Source organism: Puma concolor, chromosome B3 (assembly GCF_028749965.1).
Source record: "Puma concolor isolate L17-30 chromosome B3, mPumCon1.1.hap2, whole genome shotgun sequence".
NCBI classification, from domain to species: Eukaryota; Metazoa; Chordata; class Mammalia; order Carnivora; family Felidae; genus Puma; species Puma concolor.
Window position 1 is genome coordinate 109527910 of NC_141672.1, and position 19781 is coordinate 109547690.

Below are 19781 nucleotides of genomic sequence, written 5' to 3' on the forward strand. Positions count from 1 at the left end.
AAATTCCCCCGAAGGATTTAAGAGTCATGTATCAAAATTTTAAAACATAACAGAAGGGGCGCCTGGGTGGCGCAGTCGGTTAAGTGTCCGACTTCAGCCAGGTCACGATCTCGCGGTCCGTGAGTTCGAGCCCCGCGTCAGGCTCTGGGCTGATGGCTCAGAGCCTGGAGCCTGTTTCTGATTCTGTGTCTCCCTCTCTCTCTGCCCCTCCCCATTCATGCTCTGTCTCTCGCTGTCCCAAAAATAAACGTTGAAAAAAAAAATTAAAAAAAAAATAAAACATAACAGAAGATATAAGTTAATGTTTATAACCGTCTCATGTGGAAGGTTAGTACTTTCCAAGGTTAAAAGTGTTAGTGGAAATCATGAAGAATAAGGTCAATATATTTGACTAAGTAAAATACCTAAATTCCTGTGTATCTAAAAATACCCCAGCTAAAACAACACTAAAGATTAAAAGCCTATTGAGGCTAGTAGCATGGGGATGAAGGGTTGGTGGAAAATTGCAACAAATACCTGCAAGGGTTGATTACCTATAAAGAGTATGTTACAAATTGATCCAAAAATGTGACAACTTCATCCAATAGATAAATAAACAGAAGTCATGTGCAGGCAGTTCATAAAAGGAAGTAAAGCCAATTTAATGTACAGAAAATGTTTAACTCAATAATGATGAAGGAAATAAAAAGATTTTTATCAGTTTTTCAAAGTTAAAAAAGATACCTAATTCAAGAGGACATTTGCTAAAATACACAGTAGTGGCTACTGGGAGGGTACATAAATATGACTCTCTTGGAAAATCATTCGGCAAAGCACATCAGGAACCTTAACTGTTCATATCCTTAACCCTGGTTATTTCACTTCTCGGAATATGTTCTAAAGAAGTCATTGAAACTACAAAAACAGCTTTTTCAAAAAGATCTACATTATGGCATTACTTTTATTACTGACAAGTTAGAAACTACCTAGATGTCCATCAACGAGGGATTACTTTAGAATACTTACTCAGTGGAATGATGAGAAGCAGATATAAAATATTCAAGGAGTTTGTAGTGACATGGAGAAATATGATAGGCTAAGAAAGTAATATATAAAGTTGTTCTTCCAGCTTCATCACATCTGCATAAAAAGCGGAAACAACTGAGCCAATACATGCAAAAAGATCGGAAGGAAATGCACCATTTCAGATGGTTTGGATGTGGATAATTTAGACATTTTCCCTTATTTTATAAAATAAAAATGAGGAAAAATATAAGTATAATGGAATATATAAACTCTGTTTTAAAAGAGGAATAAAAAATCCTGTAGTCTGTTTAATTTTCAGTCCTAAATTTTCCAATCTGAGGTTGGTAGTACGTGAACTGCAGTTAGCTCGAGTCATTTGAAAGAAGCGCATGTTGTTTTCCCAGCCTTCTCAACACCTTAGAATTCTGCAAAGCACAGTGGCAGGAAAAACTTCCCAGCTACCTAGTGTCTTACAGCCCCAAGTGATCAGAGGTCTACAGATGAGTTACTTAAAAAAAAGAAGGCAAGTCTCAGACCTGTAGTTTTTATTTCTCTGGGTTTATCACAAGGTCCACGGAATGAACAGGGACATGCAAATACATAAATAATTTAACATAGTTAGATGGATTCTCCACGTTCCCGTGCAAGCCTGCTGGCCATCAAGTGATCTAGTCCAGAAGCTCCTAAGTTATTTGGGTCATGTGTTTAAGCTGCTTGGATTTGTAATTTCTATTTTGGCGCTCAACCCCTTCCTAACCCCCTTCTGGAATGGAGCTGCTGGTTTAATTCTTCCCTTATCAGTCCTCAAAAACGTAGTAAGGACTTGGGGCCTGGCACTCAATTTGCCCTTAACACTTTTCTCCTTTTGAACAAAGGGTGTTGGGAAATAGCAAATACCACACATATACTTAAGCACGTATTTCCCAAACTTCTTATGCTAAGGAAACAGAAGCAAATTTTTGGGCTTATGTAGAAACCCTTGTTTGAGCTTATCTAGCTCCCTGTTAAGGAATGCTTTTTTTTTTTTTTTTTTTTTTTTTTTAATGTTTATTCATTTTTGTGAGAGAGAGAGAGAGGAAGACACAGAATCCAAAGCAGGCTCCAGGCTGTGAGCTGTCAGCACAGAACCCGACACGGGGCTTGAACCCACAAATGGCAAGATGGTGACCTGAGCCAAAGTCAGATGCTTAACTGACTGAGCCACCCAGGCACCTCAAAGGAATACTTTTTTTTCTTAGTAAAATTAATTTTTTTCTAGCTATAAAAAGGTGTTCTAGAAAAATCAGAAAATAAAGACTTAAGACATTCTCCTATAATCCCATCTATGACAGCAACAGATTCTTGGCATCCTGATGTATATTTTTCCAACCCACAAAATTTCCTTAGGAGCAATTCCTGATATGGAATTGCAAGATTAATGGCAAATTGTTTTTAAGGATTTTCACGTATACTGTGCAGATAGAGTATACTATATTATACTACCACTATTTAAATCTGTATCTCATTAACAGATGAGTGCCTTTTGCTACTTAAAACATTTTTTTTTTTCAAATCATCAAAGTAAGTGTGCTGATTGAAGCAACTTTGGAAGGTGAGGGAAACCAGGTGGAGGTGTGGGGGAAAAGAAAGGAAGGTAAATAAGCCATTGTCCATCACTTTAATATATCCATACATTTCCTTTTAGTTGTTGTTCTCCTACAGTTAAAAATTTTAGGGCACCTGGGTGGCTCAGTCCGTTGGTTGGGCTGCCAACACTTAATTGTGGCTCAGGTCATGATCTCCCAGTTTGTGGGATCAAGTCCTGTGTCAGGCTCCTTGCTGACAGCGCAGAGCCTGCTCGGGATTCTTTCGCTCCCTTTCTCTGCTCCTCCTCCACTCACGCGTGTCCACGTGCACACACTCTCTCTCAAAATAAATAAACTTTAAAAAGTTATAATCATACTGTGTACACAACTTTCTGTCTTGTTTTAAAAATAAAATTATAAATGGGGCGCCGGGGTGGCTCAGCTAGTTAAGCGTCTGACTTCAGCTCAGGTCATGATCTCACCGTCTGTGGGTTCAAGCTCTGCATCAGGCTCTGTGCTGACAGCTCAGAGCCTGGAGCCTGCTTCAGATTGTGTCTCCCTCTCTCTCTGCCCCTCCCCCGCTTGCTCTCTGTCTCAAAAATAAGTAAAACATTAAAAAAATTTTTTAAATAAAAAATTAGAACCATTTTAATGTTATTAATATTCTTTGTAACTATCATTTTAGAAGCCAGATTTCTAGTCCTGAATTGAAACAGGGATGAATTTCCTATAAAATCAGAGCAAAGCCACAAGATGTGATTTTTGTTCACCATATGCCAAATCTTTTTAAAAAAAATTTTTTTTAATGCTTATTTATTTTTGAGAGAGACAGAGCACGAGTGGGGGGTGGGGTGGAGAGAGGGAGACACACAATCCAAAGCAGGCTCCAGGCTCCAAACTGTCAGCACAGAGCTTGATGCGGGGCTTGAACCCACAGATGGTGAGATCATGACCTGAGCCAAAGTCTGATACAGGCAACCCCACCATATATACCAAATCTTAAGTCACAGCTTTCTGTTTCAACATGGGAGGTTCTTATGTTTCAAAGATTTGTCCAGGAGAAATGCCACCTTAAAGGGAATTCCCTTTAAATGGACACCCGAATTTCACTGTGATTTGATTGGGATTTTGTCTTGGAAACAGGGAGATTTAAAATTAGAATAAAATTTTTATCTTATATATAGCAAAATTCACATTGTAATTTTGCATTAATTCTTCAAAGCAAAGAATTAGTCAAATTTTGAACTAAATTACTAGTGGAATTTTTCTGGCAAAATTACGTAATAACACCGTATATACCATTCTTCATTTCACATTTGACTTTGTAGTAGGATTGTAAAGTGGATCATTTTTGCAAAAATAGTAGATGGTTTAAGTTTTTGGAAGGGCCTCTTTTATTTAAGTAATATTTAAACCATATTCTTTCGAGGATCCTACAAGGGTCATCTTTGTTTGGCACCTGGCCTACCTGTGCCAGATCCTTGGAGGCGCTACTTGTATTTAATAGGCAGGAAGCCATGGGGCGCCTGAGGGGCTCGGTCAGTTTAGCTTCTGAGTTCGGCTCAGGTCATGATCTCACAGCTTGTGGGTTTGCATCGGGCTCTGTGCTGACAGCTCAGAGCCTGGAGCCTGCTTCAGATTCTGTGTCTCTCTCCCTTTCTGCCCCTCCCCTGCTTGCACTCTGTCTCTAAATAAACAAACAAACAAACAAACAAACATAAAATTTGTTTTTTAAAAGATAGGCAGGGAGCCAAAAATCCTAATAAACTCCTAAGGCCAAAGAATTGTCCTGCCCAAATTGTCAGCAGTACCCTGGTTGAGTAGCACGCAAAGAGGAATGTGGGGAGGCAGGAGGTCAAGTGAGGATCAATATGAAAAGTAAAGGATTTTATATTATGGTCCACTCAGAACTGATACCACATTGGCTGATGTCATATAGGCAATAACTGTCACTTTAAATATTACATACTATTCCATGAAGTAGATAAACTGTAGTTTACTCAAACTTTCCATACGCTTAGGCATTTAGACTCTTTGCACTGTAATGCACTTAGAAATGTTTCAGAGAGCAGCCTTATTCCTAAAAAGCTTTTGGTTTTTTCATTTTAGATTTTTTAGTTAGGATAGATTCTTAGAGTAAGAATTATAGGGATGAAATAGACATAAATAAGGTTTTTGAAAGTTAATTTTATTTAGTATTTTTACACATCTGCGTTTGTTTATGATTGCACACTTTTGAGGTTTTTAAGAGGCTACATTGCATTCAATATATGTGACATAATTTTAGCTTTATTATTTTTTTTAATTTTTTTTTTCAACATTTATTTATTTTTGGGACAGAGAGAGACAGAGCATGAACGGGGGAGGGGCAGAGAGAGAGGGAGACACAGAATCGGAAACAGGCTCCAGGCTCCGAGCCATCAGCCCAGAGCCTGACGCGGGGCTCGAACTCACGGACCGGGAGATCGTGACCTGGCTGAAGTCGGACGCTTAACCGACTGCGCCACCCAGGCGCCCCCATAATTTTAGCTTTAAATTCAATGTGATAATGGATCTGAAAAGACTTAGCCACTGTTCCTGATACATAGACTTTTCAGCTTATAATAACTGAATGAAGTATAGGTATGCTTTTTTTCTTGCCTTTTAAAATGAGAAGGACATACAGGGTTTATGTGTTTTAACTCTCTGCTAACCAGTAGAGTTTACGATTTATGACTCCACAGGCCTGTTCCCCGCCAGCTTTGTTTGGATACTAAGCTCGAATCTGAGGGGCTGTTTATTTTACTTTTCCTTAAATTCCTTTCTTGTAAGGAGGTATCTAGTTTGAGAAATAATTCTGTTGGAATTTGCCATTTGATTTACCCTTAATGTATATTTGTCCCATAGAGTCCTTCTATGACACGTTCCACACCTTGGCCGACATGATGTATTTCTGCCAGATGCTGTCAGTTGTGGAAACTATCAATGCAGCAATTGGAGTCATTAAGTCACCAGTGATACCTTGTCTTATCCAGGTATTGAGTAATTGACTTCTAGGGTGGGGAATGAAAGATTTCAGAATTTAGTAGGTACACCACAATTTGCTGAGAAGTCTCAGTAAAAATCTCTTTACACAGGAATAGCATTGTTTTTATCTGAAAAAAGAGGAAAACTGTAAGCCACAGGGATAATTTCCAAAGTAGACTTTTGCCATTTCAGATCTGTGTTTTTTTTTTTTTTTTGCTTGTTTATAATATCTTCATGAAATTACAAAGTGATAAAAAGGGCTTTAAAACTAGCAAAACTTGACTTTCAAGCAGGAGCAGAAAGACCTCACCCACAGTCTTCTCAGGTAGAGACATGCTTAGTCTCCTCCCATCTTGGGTAGGTGAAGGCAGTGTGATCCTAGGAGATCTTTTCACTTTGGACTTTCTTCCATATATGAAGGTAACATTTTTGATTTGTGTGGGGATTCTCCCCCTCACCATACATCTGTGTTATTTCCTAACATTTGGAAGATTGCTATCAGGAATAGGAGTCTTTTAATTTCCTTGCCCTATTACCTACCTATGTGATTGTATACTATCAAATATAGTATTTGACCTGGAGTCAGGGGGAACCAGGTGATGGTTGGTTAGTCTCTTCCAGAGTACTGTTGTTTGTTTTTGTTTTTTTTTTTAATTTTTTAAATTTTTTTATCCATTTTTGAGAGAGACAGAGCAAGAGAGAGGGAGAGGCAGGGAGAGAGAGAGAGACAGAATCCAAAGCAGGCTCCAGGCTCTGAGTTGTCAGCACAGAGCCCGACACAGGGCTCGAACTCACAAACCTCGAGATCATGACCTGAGCAAACTTGACCACTTAACCAACAGAGCCACCCAGGCATCCCTGGAGTACTGTTTTTATAGTTCTATTCTTTTATGGTACACCTGCTCCGGCATTCTGATAGTATCCATTGCATGGTAAAGTGTGTTAATGCAGTGGACTTATTTCTAGGTTTTCTGTTCTTAGAGAGAGGCTGTTTTGTTCAGTCTAAAAAATAAAAGAGGATACAAAGTGACCCACTAATATGGAATAATATTTTTTGTACATCAAGGACTACTGCGATTAGAATGAGGATAGCATTTCTAGGGCAAGATGGAAGGGACAGATTGAGTTATTGTCATAACGCATGGCCCCAGGGAGTGCGAGTCACATAGAATGCAGTGTGAGTAAAACCTCCTGGAGTCGGACAGTGCCATGCGCACTAGCACGGACGAATCTTGGAAACAAAACATGGAGTAAGAAGTCAGAGAATAATACATTCTGTTTCTTAAAGTTTAAAAACAGGCAAAGTGAAACGGTGTACTGTTTAGAAATATGTACATAACTAGTAAACCTCTAGAGAGACAAGATAGTAGTTACTTATGAGGGGCTGCCACACTGGTGATGTTCTAAAAAATATTTTTTCTTTAATGTTTATTATTTGAGAAGAGACAGAGAGCAAGCAGGGGAGGGGCAGAGAGAGAGGGAGACACAGAATCGGAAGCAGGCTCCAAGCTCCGAGCTGCCAGCACAGAGCCCGACATGGGGCTCGAACCCACAGACCGCAAGATCATGACCTGAAGTGAAGTCGGCCGCCTAACCGACTGAGCCACCCAGGCACCCCCACAATGGTGATGTTCTTGTTCTTGGGTTACGCAGACACGGATGTCCATTTGGCAGTAGTCTTTAAACCGTGTTTGAACTATTCGTAATGATATGTATTTACACACATGCACACAGTCTATTCAGAAAGACTGATTTGGATACTTAACTTGTTCCAAAGCTGGAACAGAGAATTAAACTACCTGAGCTCAGTCTTTTCCTGGAGGAAAAGAGCCCCTGAATTTAGTGGGGCTCGGTTTTGGATGACACTTTTACATAGTTTTTGTAGAATATATTTTTAAACTTTTTTTCTCTCTTCTGGGTTCTTTTAATAGCTTCTTGGAAGAAATTTCATTTTGTTTATCATCTTTGGCACCATGGAAGAAATGCAAAACAAAGCTGTGGTTTTCTTTGTGTTTTATACATGGAGCGCAGTTGAAATCTTCAGGTGGGTAGAAATGCCAGCATGGCTGTTTGAATGCTTCTCCTTTCTCTGGAACAGCTCTCTTCTGGAGGGAGTTGTTTTATTCCGAGTCTCATTTGGTTTGAAATTAAGGTTCTACATATGTGGAGAGTTCTAGCTGAATCTGTGAGCTCTGCAAAGGAGACACACAGTGTTTTTTTTTTTTTAAAGCAATCATAATACCAGTGTAGGCACTGGAGAACAGAGGGAGGAGAGATCTGGAGAAATGAAAGACCTGTGTTACCCTTCTTGCTGTCTTGTTGGAAAGAGAGGACTCATCCACGTGGGAATATTTTTGAAAAAGCTGAAGAAACACGGGGTTGAAGGAGTAGTCAGGCTGGATGGAAACAGTGAATACCAGCCTTCTAGAAGGAATGATAGAAATCTTTTACTACAAGATTACGGAAATTTGAATCAGCCTTCTATGATTCTTCCATTCTCAATTGTCATAGAAAAAAATATCTTTAAAAAATATATCCATTAATAGTAGAGGTGTTCTTATCTACCAGACCATACATATTCCATTTCTTTTTCAGTCAGGTGGAGAAAGGATTTTGCACATTGACTCCTGAGCTCTAGTATTTTGCAAACTTAATAGTTGAGAGGGAGAAGTAGTTAGCAATCCTAGATTTATCTTAACAGTGGTCTGGTCCCATAGTATCCCGTATACCCTCTTAAATCTGCTAATACAAACGTGAAAGAGATTATAGGTACTTAATATTAACTCTGTTAAAAATTCTTTTATCTCTTATCAAAAAAAATTTTTTTTAATGCTTATTTTTTGAGAGAGACAGAGTGCAAGCTGGGGAGGGGCAGAGAGAGAGGGAGACACGGAACCTGAAGCAGGCTCCAGACTTAGCTGCCAGCACAGAGTCTGATGCGGGGCTCAAACTCACGAACCATGAGATCATGACCCAAGTTGAAGTCGGCTGCTTAACTGGCTGAGCCACCCAGGTGCCCCTTGTGTTTTAAATAGAGTGTCTGATTCTAGATTAGGGGTCTTTTGTATACTGAAATTTTGATGACATTCGTTGATCCAGGGATAAATTGTCACAGTGTTTGTCATCTTTACCTCTTGGAACTTAGAACTAGGAATGAAGCCAAAGAGCTTCTGAGCATTCATTCCATATACTGAACTATTCCAAAGAAGGTTGTCTTAGGACCTAAACTTAGTCTGCCATCAGAGTTCACATCCACTGAAAATTGGAGGAGGGGTGTGATGGGAGTTTGTGGGTAGAGAGCCCAGGATTAGAATTCTGTTCTGAAGAAGCCATGTGTGGCTAATTGTGAAATGATTCTTCTTGAATGATGTTCTAGGTTGCATTCAGGACCTGAAGTGGCTTTTCACATCTGAATTCCTTATTTTCAATAGGTACCCCTTCTACATGCTTTCCTGCATTGACATGGATTGGAAGGTGCTCACATGGCTTCGTTACACTGTGTGGATACCCTTGTATCCTCTGGGATGTTTGGCAGAAGGTACTTTCAAGAACACTAGGTTTTACAAGCTTAGTTCTAAAGATAGCTAAACTTTCTTTCTTCCTGTGCCAGCCTTAGTCTGATATATGGGTGTTAGACTTTTTAAGAATTTCTTTCTCGTGGCTTCCTTCCATAGTACTCATGGTACCCAGACTGTTTCAGGGAAGTAGCTCGTTTTTGTAAAGTTTGGAAGCTCATGTATTTGTAAAGTTTGGAAGTTCATGTATCGTATGCTTCCTATTTATACGGTATTTAAAATTTTCCAAAGCAGTTTCTTAGCGACAACTTCATTTTATCCAACACACACCTAGTGGGTGGGTCAAGTAGGGCTTTTTCTCTCCATTTTAGAGAAGACTGAATCTCAGTGCTATCAAAATGACTGTTCTTCATTCATCTTCCTTTTGTCAGCGTGGAGGGTTATCACATGAAAACTAGGGCGGTGGGGAATGGAAGAGGCACGAGCCCTCTGTATTAAGGAGGCTAGATGGGACTGTATTTCATTTGTTTCTGACAAGTTATTTCTGCTCTCAGCTGTCTCAGTGATCCAGTCCATTCCAGTATTCAATGAAACAGGAAGATTCAGTTTCACATTGCCATATCCAGTGAAAATCAAAGTTAGATTTTCCTTTTTTCTTCAGATTTATCTCATAATATTATTTTTAGGTAAGTATTGGCTCTGTAATAGACTTTTTCCAGTCACTTCTTAGAGAGTAGAATTAAATGATTCAAAGTTTTCCAAGTCCTTATTAGGGATTTTCTTTCTAGAAGAGTAGTGTAGAGTTAGAAAAACATTACTTGTATAAAACGGACCCACAAGAATATGCTACGTGTATCTTCCAAATCTCCAGTGGTTATCTTCTTGGTCATTGGAAGTTCACCATATTTCATGTTTAAAACAATGTAAGAAACTCTTTTAAGAAGCTCATTTTAATAATTTCACTGACACATTCCTTATCTCGAGTTCACAGAGGTGGTAATACCACTGGCAGCAAGGAAGGAAGAAGGCAGTAAAGGCTTCTGAGCAGCCAGAGATGTCATAAAGCCTTCTACTTAACAATAGGAAAGCTCCCTTAGCCCCCACCCTGTTCCTTATGTAAAACCTGCCTATATATTAATTTACTTTTATATAAAATCATAAATTCTTGCCTTAATTCATAAAAACTAAGAATTAAAAGAAGCAAACCTAATTATTGAAAATATGAGAAATTTAAAAGTCTTCCTAACTGTAAGGACTGTTTACTTTAGATAAAGTTCTAATGCATTTTAATCTATATATTTCTGTTTTAGTTCTCAAAAATCTTAAGGTGGCCCTAAATAAGTATGGCTGTCTGCTCTTCTAGCAACAGGATATGAGAGCGGATACTATGTTAGTTATCTATTGCTGTGTAACCAATTACCCCAAAACTTAGTTGCTTAAGACAGCAAACGTTTGTTATCTCTCAATGTTTCTGAGGGTCAGAAAGCAGTCTAGCTGGGTGGCTCAGGGTCCCTCCTGAGGGTTCAGTCAGTCTGTCAGCCCAGTGGGGACTGCAGTTTCTGCAGACTTGACTGGGGCTGGAGGATCTGCTCCAAGCTCACACATGTAGCTGTAGACAGGAGGCTTCAGTTTCTTGCCACAGTACATCTCCATGTGGCTGCTCGTGACATGGCTTTCCCCCAGAACAAGTGGTCTGAGAGGCAGAAGCCACATTCTTCTTTGTTTTTAAATTTTATCTATTTTTTATTGAAATATATTTGACATATAACATTGCGTAAAGTTAAGTAAGGTATACACCATGTTGATTTGACTCATTTGTATCAGAAGTGACATACCATCACTTCTGCCATATTCTCTTGGCTACACAGACCAACCTAGTAGAGGACAGGAGGGGATACACAAGGGTATGAGATCCCAGAAGGTAGGATCACTGGGGACCATCGTGGTGGCTACCCCAGTGAGAGGAAGACCACAAAAAGTAAACCCGAGAACCCCAAAAGCTCAGTGGTCTTGATCAGTTAGTACTGATCACATACCCTTTAGGAGGGCCTCCAGGTATCAGCACGTGGCAGAAGCACAGTATGGGTGTAGATCATTTGCCAAAGGTTAAATTTTATGCAGTTTCTCCTTTCCTATTTCAGAGAGGGTATCATTTATTTTAGAAAGATTTCTAACCAGAAACGTTAAAATGTTTGGCCCTTGAAGGGAGTAAGCTTCAATTTGGAAGATGCACTCATTAAAAAAATTCTTTATCCCTATTACTGGATAAATAAATCTGGTTTACTGCAACTAGGCTCCATGAGGCATGATACTGAAAGTGTTAAGAGGAAGAAGTATTGGAAAGACCCTTAAAATACTTTACTAGAAAAGTTAGAAGAGTAGAAGTATTTTAATGTGCATTAACTTTAGTGGCTTTTCTTCAGGTTATATTGTTATACACTCTAATTTACGAGGTTTTATACTCCTATTTAGTTTGCTTGCAATGAATAATGTGGTTCTTATCTGTCAGAATGAAATCTCAAATTTGCATAATTTAGAAGCAGTACTACAGTTACATTTGCATATAGATCAAGGTGCTTTTCCAAATACACATGCTTAGTAATCCTGTAAAATAGGTGTTTTTAACCTTGTACAACGAGGAAACTGAGGTGAGGCTAAGCCATAGAACTAGTTAGTAGTCAAGTAGGATTGGAAAGTTTTTTGACTCTGAAATCCTGCGTTTTCGAATTTCCTTCCTAGAAAAGCATTTCATACCTTTTAGACTAGTGCTTAATACACATTATTATATTAAAAATTGAACTAAAAATAGGGTTGTTTTTATACTTAAGGTTTGTATATTTAATTTTGTGTAAATCTTACCTTAAAAGGAAGAAAAAAAGAAAACTGAACTCTAATTAATGGAATGTTTCGGGGTGAAGTATACTGATGTGTGCTACTTACAGTGAAATACATCAAAGATGAGGTGGGAGTGGGCATGTGCTCAGACGAATATAATAAAAACTTAAAAGTTTAAATCTAGGTGGTGTTCACTGTACAGTATTTTAATCTTGCACCATGTTTGAAAATTTTCGTATTAGAATATGGGAGGGAAGTTAAATTATAAACCCTCTGGGGAAAAAATGAAGGGTCTCCAGTGCATTGATAATAACTTGGTTCAAAGCTGTAATTTCTGAGCACCTACAGTGAGCACAGTGCTGGTGGATAGGACAGGCAGACATCTAGAGACTGTCCTTGCCCCAAGAGCTTCTGGTTATAAATACAGACCAAGATTCCCTTTTCTCACTGGCTTCTTTTCTTTTTCAGGGTTGTACATAAATTTTCGTCACCTTTATAAACAGCGCAGGCGGCGCTATGGACAAAAAAAGAAAAAGGTCCACTGAAAACAAAGATTGAGAGGATTCCTTGCCAGTTTGAGCCTAATCTATAATTCTTACAGTTTTACCTTCTTGTACTGATGTAAAAGTTTTTTTAAAGTTAAATGATTAAATTCTCAGTGAAGCTATCTTCCCTTTTCCCCCATAACATTCCTGAATTTACCGAACTTAGTGTAGTACTTGCATGACATGGGTTCCTGGTATCTGAGGACAGGTTTGTTCTTGTGTGTTCCATTAATGACTGCAAAAGACTCAGCTCTACCCCCACACACTCCTTGTCCTGTCACTCTCACACGGGCCAGAGATATTTCTTCAGTGCCCTAACCCTACCAGGTACTGGCCATTCTTACAGTAACTGGGAATTGTTCTTTTCAGCTGTTGCCTGCAAGAAAAAAACCACTGTTGCCTCTACAGGGGGCTGTGAAAGTGACTCAGGCAGGACCTTGGATACATTCTGTATCCAAGGAGTTGCTTGTTAAGTGGGGTGGCATTGATTTTTGGAAAATCAAGTTCAACTCAGTCATTGATAAAACATTTCTGAGTCTGAGTGGAGCTAGAGAACACCTATTACCTCTGAATCTTTTGGCCTCTAACACCACCTGCTACGTGCTTACCTGTGTGTGCACGGGAGAGGCATGGAATGATTTGGGAGAAACCGGTCAGAACCTTGGAACACCATGATCACTTACTTCATTCCTGGCTAAATCAGAACTATTTTCAACACTAGAGAAAGATGAAACATTAGTTAGAAAACAATGAGATTATAAGAGTTCCAAACCCAAATGGCTACAGGGTGTCAGAGGGTGAAACTGGCAGTAAGACAGCGGCTGGCAGTGCAGCCTGTGGCAACCTGGGAGCAGACAAAACAGACCTACAAAATGGCCTCAGGCTGTGCACATACATAAAAAACCTTGCTATCATCCTCTGCACTGGCTGAGTCCATTTACTCGTGTACCTGTCAGAGTGACTGGTAGAACTGACCTCAAAAACACCTGCTTTCTTTGGTTTCACCTGTCTGCCGTCAGACAGTAAAAACAGAGTGAGAACTTTGGCTGGAGAAGCTTAACAAAGCTTCCTGGCAGGAAACCCACCAACAGAGGAACTGAGGAAAATCCAGACGTTGTAAAGTTTGGTCATTGTCAAAAACATTGTTTCCTCTAATACATTCCAAGTTAACCAAGTAAAATATGTTAGAAGTAATGCTTGTATTAAAGAATTTAAGAGCATGATAGCTCTTTCTGTTCTGCCATTCCTACTGTTCTTGGGAAAGGGGGACTCAGTGAGTTATGCTGTTTCTCTGAGTCCAATATGGAAACTTGGTTTGACCTAAAAACATCTGATTAGCATAGGCTGGCTGATTTTTATTTTTATAAGTTCACTGCACTGAAGGGTATTTTGCATGTCTGTAACTTCTGTCAACACTTGTTTGTGTTAACTTCCGTTGTTCTTTCAATTGACTTTCTATGTTTATTTGGACAGATCAGCTTTGCAGTATATGCTGCATCTTTGTGGCAGAATCCTGTATTCTTAGTGATTGTTAAAACTCCTTTATTGCTGTCTGAGAAAGCAAAAGATTGTGTATTTCTATTAAACATTTACAATCAAAATCCTAATAACCTGTGTTTAAAGATCATTTAGTCTGATAGGTTTTCAAGTTGTTAATGATAACATTGTCCTTTGTTCAGGGAAAACATTATATAGCATGTTAAAATGGTTGCTCGGGTTAAAGCCCGAGGGAGGGAGTAATACCTTAGGAAGGCCACAGAACAATTTGAAAAGTATCGATGACATAAACAAAGCTTAGTGAAGTTATGTGACTTGCCTAATATCATGAAGCTAGCTAATGAAAAGGTACTGTAACTGACCACAGTGATCCGTCAGAATCCACGGGTGGAACCTGGCTTAGGCAGAGACCTAACCAATGTCAGAAACAAGGAAGTCCATATGGAACCCAAGGAACTCTGGGGACTTATGAACCTGTGCTGCTTAGGAAGCCGAAATTATACACAGGTGATAGGACAGACAGATAGGCAAAGACCCATTAGCTTCCCAGTGAATCCATTTCATAGAAAATCAAGTATTTTATTTTCATTAAAAAAAAAAAAAAAACAACTTGAAGGAACAGGAATCATTTTATACATTTATGGTTGCTGTTTAAAAGTCTGTATCTCAAGACATACCAAAAGCACCAAAGGGTTACCACCAAGTTTTTGCCCAAGTTCTAAGGAAAGTTCTGAAGCTTAATTAGGTGTTGGGCTTGTATTTAGCAAGCCCCAGACAGTCTGGGCTACTCATTCTAAGGACAGGAGCCTGAAAGTGTCCTTATGGTTGAGAGAGAAGAGGAAAAAGGTGCCTTTCAGGAAGCTGGAGAGCCCTTGCTGGTTAGATTTCCTGAGGAAGTGGGAGAGAGCTCTGTGCTCAACAGTCCTTTAAGTTTCTGAGATGTGCCTATTGCGGGAGCAACAGCGTTTTTTTGGGCTTAAAGACTCAGCCCCCAAAAGCTAAAGTCAAAGCCCAAACTGGCAACCACTCTTCGGAACCTCCCTCAGACTCTAGCAGAGTCACTGAAACCAGCAAGTGGTGCTTCTGAGACAGCCTCGGAGTTCTTCGGGTGGCTCCTGCAGAGGTGAACAAACTAAAAAGTTTTTACCCTAAATCATTTTCACCTGGAATGACAAAAGAAGGTAGGCTCCCAAAGTCGGCTTTACATTCTTTCGGTGCTGCTTCCGGAGAAGTCTGTGTGCAAAGGTGTGATGTTGTGCTCATACCCAGCATACTCGGAGGTGCCGGTACTGGCGAGCTTGAGTTGCTGGGCAGCATGGGTCAACTGGAATGCAGCGTCTGGGTGCGCTGTGTCGGGCAGCAGTGTGCACTCCCTTTCCAGCATGTCAGCCACCCCTTTGAGCAGGTCCAGGAAACCAAATGCCAGGGCGGCCTTTCGTAAACGGTTTAGCTCCTGAAACAAGATTAAAAAGAAAACAAAAACAAAAAAACCAATGTTCCTGAAATGCATTTTCCTTATCACGTACTTTCTAAATGCTCAGCTTAGAGTAAGTTTTCCTTGATCTCCGAACTTAAGTGAGCATTTTTATAGGAGAACAAATGCTCATACAGAGATGCCAATAACAAGAGAATGTGATGACACGACCAGGTCCTCTACAGGCAATCAGAAAGCTGGCAGACTGAGCGCTTACACCAAACATGAAGAGACCCTTGTCGCACACCATTCACTTGTAACTCTCAGGAGGATTACCTTTCCCCTGTTACTCAGGTATGGAAAAGGCATGCCTCAAACCTCAGAGGGCTCTGAACCCTCTGGTACCTCCTCTCTGGATGGGCCTCAGGCCAAACAACAACACGCTTGGAGGAGGCTCTGGAGGATTCAAGAAGTCTGACTTGAGAGACTGCCATAAAAAGAAGGGCCGGGCAGTGGATGGAAGCAAGAGAAATACAAAGTGCCTCTAAAACCACTTAGCAGTGCAATCTAGGCAAGCTGTGTAGCCTCTCCAGGTCTCAGTGGTCTCATTTATAAAACAAGAAGGATGACCTCGTCCTTGCCCACAGGAGGGGCTGACTCTTGCCCAACAAAAAGAGGCCCTTCCACATCTGGTATGTGGGATTATATAAAACCAGAAAAGAAGTGGGCTTTCTGACCACCTCTCTACTATCATCTGTGAACGGGTGAAAAGTTCAGAAGAAGGCGAAAGTAAAGCGTGCCATCTGGATAGACGGCCGACAATCGTGTGTAGGGGAGAAAGGGACTATAGCCAAATAGTGGTCATCAAGGGCCTGTGTGAGCTCAGCTTCATGGGGAGGGAGGGCATGGTGGACTGAGCAGCTGTTTGAACTCTGATTAAGGTTGCTCTTCTTTGCCACAATTAGGTTTGAAGACACCAGTGACATGAAGGTAATGAGATAACACCCAGAGTAGCACGTATATTCTCTGGGAAGAGATGCTAGCCTGGGGTACGTTATGCGCACCATAATATATTAGTAGCTAGGCTACAAGTGACAACACGGCATACCTCACACTGCCACTTAATTTATTTCTGGCCAAACACCAGATGGACAGGGGAGAAACAAGGAGTGTACTTAAATTACCCCCTCAACTCCCCTCCTTGTAACTTTATCCCCTCCACCAACTGTTCTGGATTCAGCTAGACAGGATTCCAGAGGGCCGTCCTTTTGCAACTCATAAAAGTGCAATGTTAATAGTCATTCCTGGGAGCAGCTTCTCTGGTACAGTAAGAATGCTTTGGGAGATCACCATCCCAGGAAGTCATCCTGGCTGCCTGGGGTTTGGCTGGATACTCACAGGAGAGTGGTGACAGGGGTTAAGGGCTTTGACCCACAGGTTCTTTCAACTCCTTCCCTCAGCCATTCACAGCAGCACCAATACGGAGGAGCCCTTCTGCACAGAACCAGGCCATTTAAACACATCCACTTCTTAGATTTTGGGTCAGCAGTGGACCTATCATTTCTATTGACTTTATCAAGGAAAAAACTGAGGCATAAGCTAAACATTTCTAATTCCTGTCCATGTTCACTCGGCCACCCCACATTCATAACTACTGTGAACCATTTATTTTTGGCACACATCCCAGGACCCACCCTTTTCCACTATAATTCTGACAGTCTTACCTTATAGAATGTCTGTGTTTTTTCAGGTAGTTTCCTTGCATTTCTTAAAATCTTCTGTACGTCTGTCTGTCAAGGGTAAAAAGATTTCAACATAAGGATTCTGTGGTAACAGGGGTAAGAATACAAAAGGATATCCCTAAATGTTTAGAGAAATGAATATGGGAACAGAGAATCTCTTGTGAGTTAATGTCACTGTTCTGTTCAACATTAGTAAAGCACCTCCCTCCTTCAAAATGTTTGATAATAAATCCCCTTGGTGACAGAAATGAACTTGTCTCACAAAAACAAACCCAGTAAACTCATGTATCTATGGCCAGCTGCTTTTTGGCCAGGGCACCAAGACCTGGGGGAAAAGAATAATACTCTCTTCAACAAATGGTGCCAGGACAACTGGATATCCACATGTAAAAGAATGAAGCTGGACCCTTGCTTCACACCATATACAAAAAAATTAACTCAAAATGCTTCAGAGACCTAAATGTAAGAGGAAAAACTACAAAATTCTTGGAAGAAAACACAGGGGTAAACCCTCATGACCTTAGATTGGTAATGATTTCTTAGTTATGACAACAGCACAGCAACAAAAGAAAAAAAATTCTGACAAATATTCACAGGAGCATTATTCACAATAGTCAAAAGGCGCAAACAATTCAAATGTTTGTCAACTGAATGAATGGATAAATGTAGCCATCATCAAAAGAAATGAAGTACTGATACATGCTACAAGATATATGAACACTGAAAACATTAAGCTAAGTGAAGGAAGCCAAACACAAAAACCCACACATTATATGAGGCTATTTATATGAAATATCTAGACTAGGCAAATCCATAGAGACAAAAAGCAGATTAGTGGTTGTCACGGGCTGGGGGAAGTCAGGAATGTAGAGTGACTTGCTTAATGGGTAAAGGGTTTCCTTTTGGGGTGATGAAAATGTTCTAGAGCTGCACAGTGATGATGGTTATATAACATTATGGTTGTACTAAATGCCACTGAATGGTTTAAAATGGCTTAAATGATAACTTTTATGTATATTTCACAATTAAAAAATTCATCCAAGGGTGCCTGGGTGGCTCAGTTAGGTTAAGTGGTTTTGGCTCAGGTCATGATCTCAGTTTCATGAGTTTGAGCCCCACATCGGGCTCTACACTGACAGCGTGTAGCCTGCTTGGGATTCTCTCTCTCCCACTTTCTTTTCTGCCCCTCCTCTGCCTGCTCTCTCTCTCTCTCTCTCAAAATAAATAAACTTAAAAAATATATACAACCAGACCAAAACAAAATATAAAAAGTAATTTAAGAAAAAAATCAGCAATCCTCGTGACAGGGGAGTGCTGGGATCAAGGATGGCAGGAAAGAGAGAACCTGATTTTCCAACAAAACCCCTACCCTCTTAGCCACGACAGGACGTGTCCAGTCTCCACGGAGACGGGGCTAAAAGAAACTGTGCCATCAGCCAAAGCTATTTCCCTTGTCAGGTGGCCTAACCGCCTCTTCTCATTTGGCTTAGGTTGAATTCATTGGAGGAACAAAGAAAAAGAAGATGGTGCTCAAATGAGAAAAAAGGCTCAAAAATGATTTTTAAAAACAGGCAGAAAGGACTATATGTCAGTGGAAGGAGAAGCATCACTGAGTACCTTGCCTGAAAGCAACATACCTTGTGACAGTATCATCTTAGCTTCCCATGAAAGTGTGTTTGTAGGATTAAAGTGTAATGCCATTGCTTGGGTTCTACTGTGGGGACAGAAGAAATAACCCCATAGAGATTTTTATATCTTTCTCAAAACTGTTGTTAAAAGATAAAAACCCATTATGTCAATGCCTCACTATGTCAAAAATTTTACACTGAAATTCAATGCCAGGAAAATGTATCTCTCTAGAACCGACATGCTTCCTTTTATCAGACCAGAAAAACCATATAATCCTACATGTTGCTTTTTTGACCTTGGTAGCAGGAAGCTCAGAGCCAAATTGCTCAAATATAATTATCATTTGCCTTGGGTTCCTGGCACAATTGTCTCTCCTCTTCCTCTAGGTTTTTTACTGCTCTAAATTTTCTAAGAAGTGATTTTGCTGCATACGTGTTTTACTGTAGGCCACCTCAATTCTTTTTTGGAAATAATGACAAACATTAGAAGTAAATGAATTACTAAGTATCAAAGGAAAGGAAAATCAAATCAAAGGTCTGCCTGCTTGCCAGAATCCCTCCTCCTGTGCCCAGTGGAAAGCAACTTGAATGGTAGTATTACCTGTAGGCCACTGGGTTTGATCCAGACAGTCACATTCTGGGCATAACTGCGTTTGTTTTTGGGCTGCAGGGGGAATGGGCTCTTATTGTCATCTTCACCATAAGGGTTTTCTTTAGCATCTTAAAAGAAAAAGACATTGTTAAAATGATATCTGGCAAAACATAATCAATTACATTTCCAATTAGGCTAAAAGCTCTTTGAATCATTCAATCTTCTACATCCTGTTACTTCCCTAATTAAGAAAATCTATTAACTTCCCTCAGGTTAGGGAATCTGTTTGTAATAGAAAGCCACTGATGTAGAAGTCTATAAACAATCAACTGAGGCCCATGTAGGTAAAAAAACAAAACAAAACAGCTTAATGTTTTCAAAGAGACAAGCTTCACTTATCTGCTTTATAAATTGAGTTCAGAGAGAATAATACAAAT

At 39.9% G+C, this 19781-nt stretch overlaps 2 protein-coding genes across 3 annotated transcripts in view; one reads left to right on the forward strand and one right to left on the reverse strand.

Annotated features, from left to right (window-relative positions):
- Positions 1-14081, forward strand: part of HACD3 (3-hydroxyacyl-CoA dehydratase 3) — a 38796-nt gene extending 24715 nt beyond the window's left edge. The window contains exons 7-11 of the mRNA XM_025919117.2: positions 5457-5584; positions 7508-7620; positions 9008-9114; positions 9646-9777; positions 12395-14081. Of these exons, the coding sequence (XP_025774902.1) occupies positions 5457-5584; positions 7508-7620; positions 9008-9114; positions 9646-9777; positions 12395-12471 (557 nt within the window). The 3' untranslated portion in view covers positions 12472-14081. The remainder of the gene's footprint in view (positions 1-5456; positions 5585-7507; positions 7621-9007; positions 9115-9645; positions 9778-12394) is intronic.
- A 441-nt stretch (positions 14082-14522) lies between these two features.
- Positions 14523-19781, reverse strand: part of INTS14 (integrator complex subunit 14) — a 30689-nt gene continuing 25430 nt past the window's right edge. For both annotated transcript variants that reach the window (XM_086710977.1, XM_025919515.2), the window contains exons 10-12: positions 19354-19472; positions 17107-17172; positions 14523-15421 (exon numbers count right to left, since the gene is read on the reverse strand). In XM_086710977.1, coding sequence (XP_086567103.1) covers positions 15170-15421; positions 17107-17172; positions 19354-19472 — 437 coding nt within the window. In that variant the 3' untranslated portion in view covers positions 14523-15169. The remainder of the gene's footprint in view (positions 15422-17106; positions 17173-19353; positions 19473-19781) is intronic.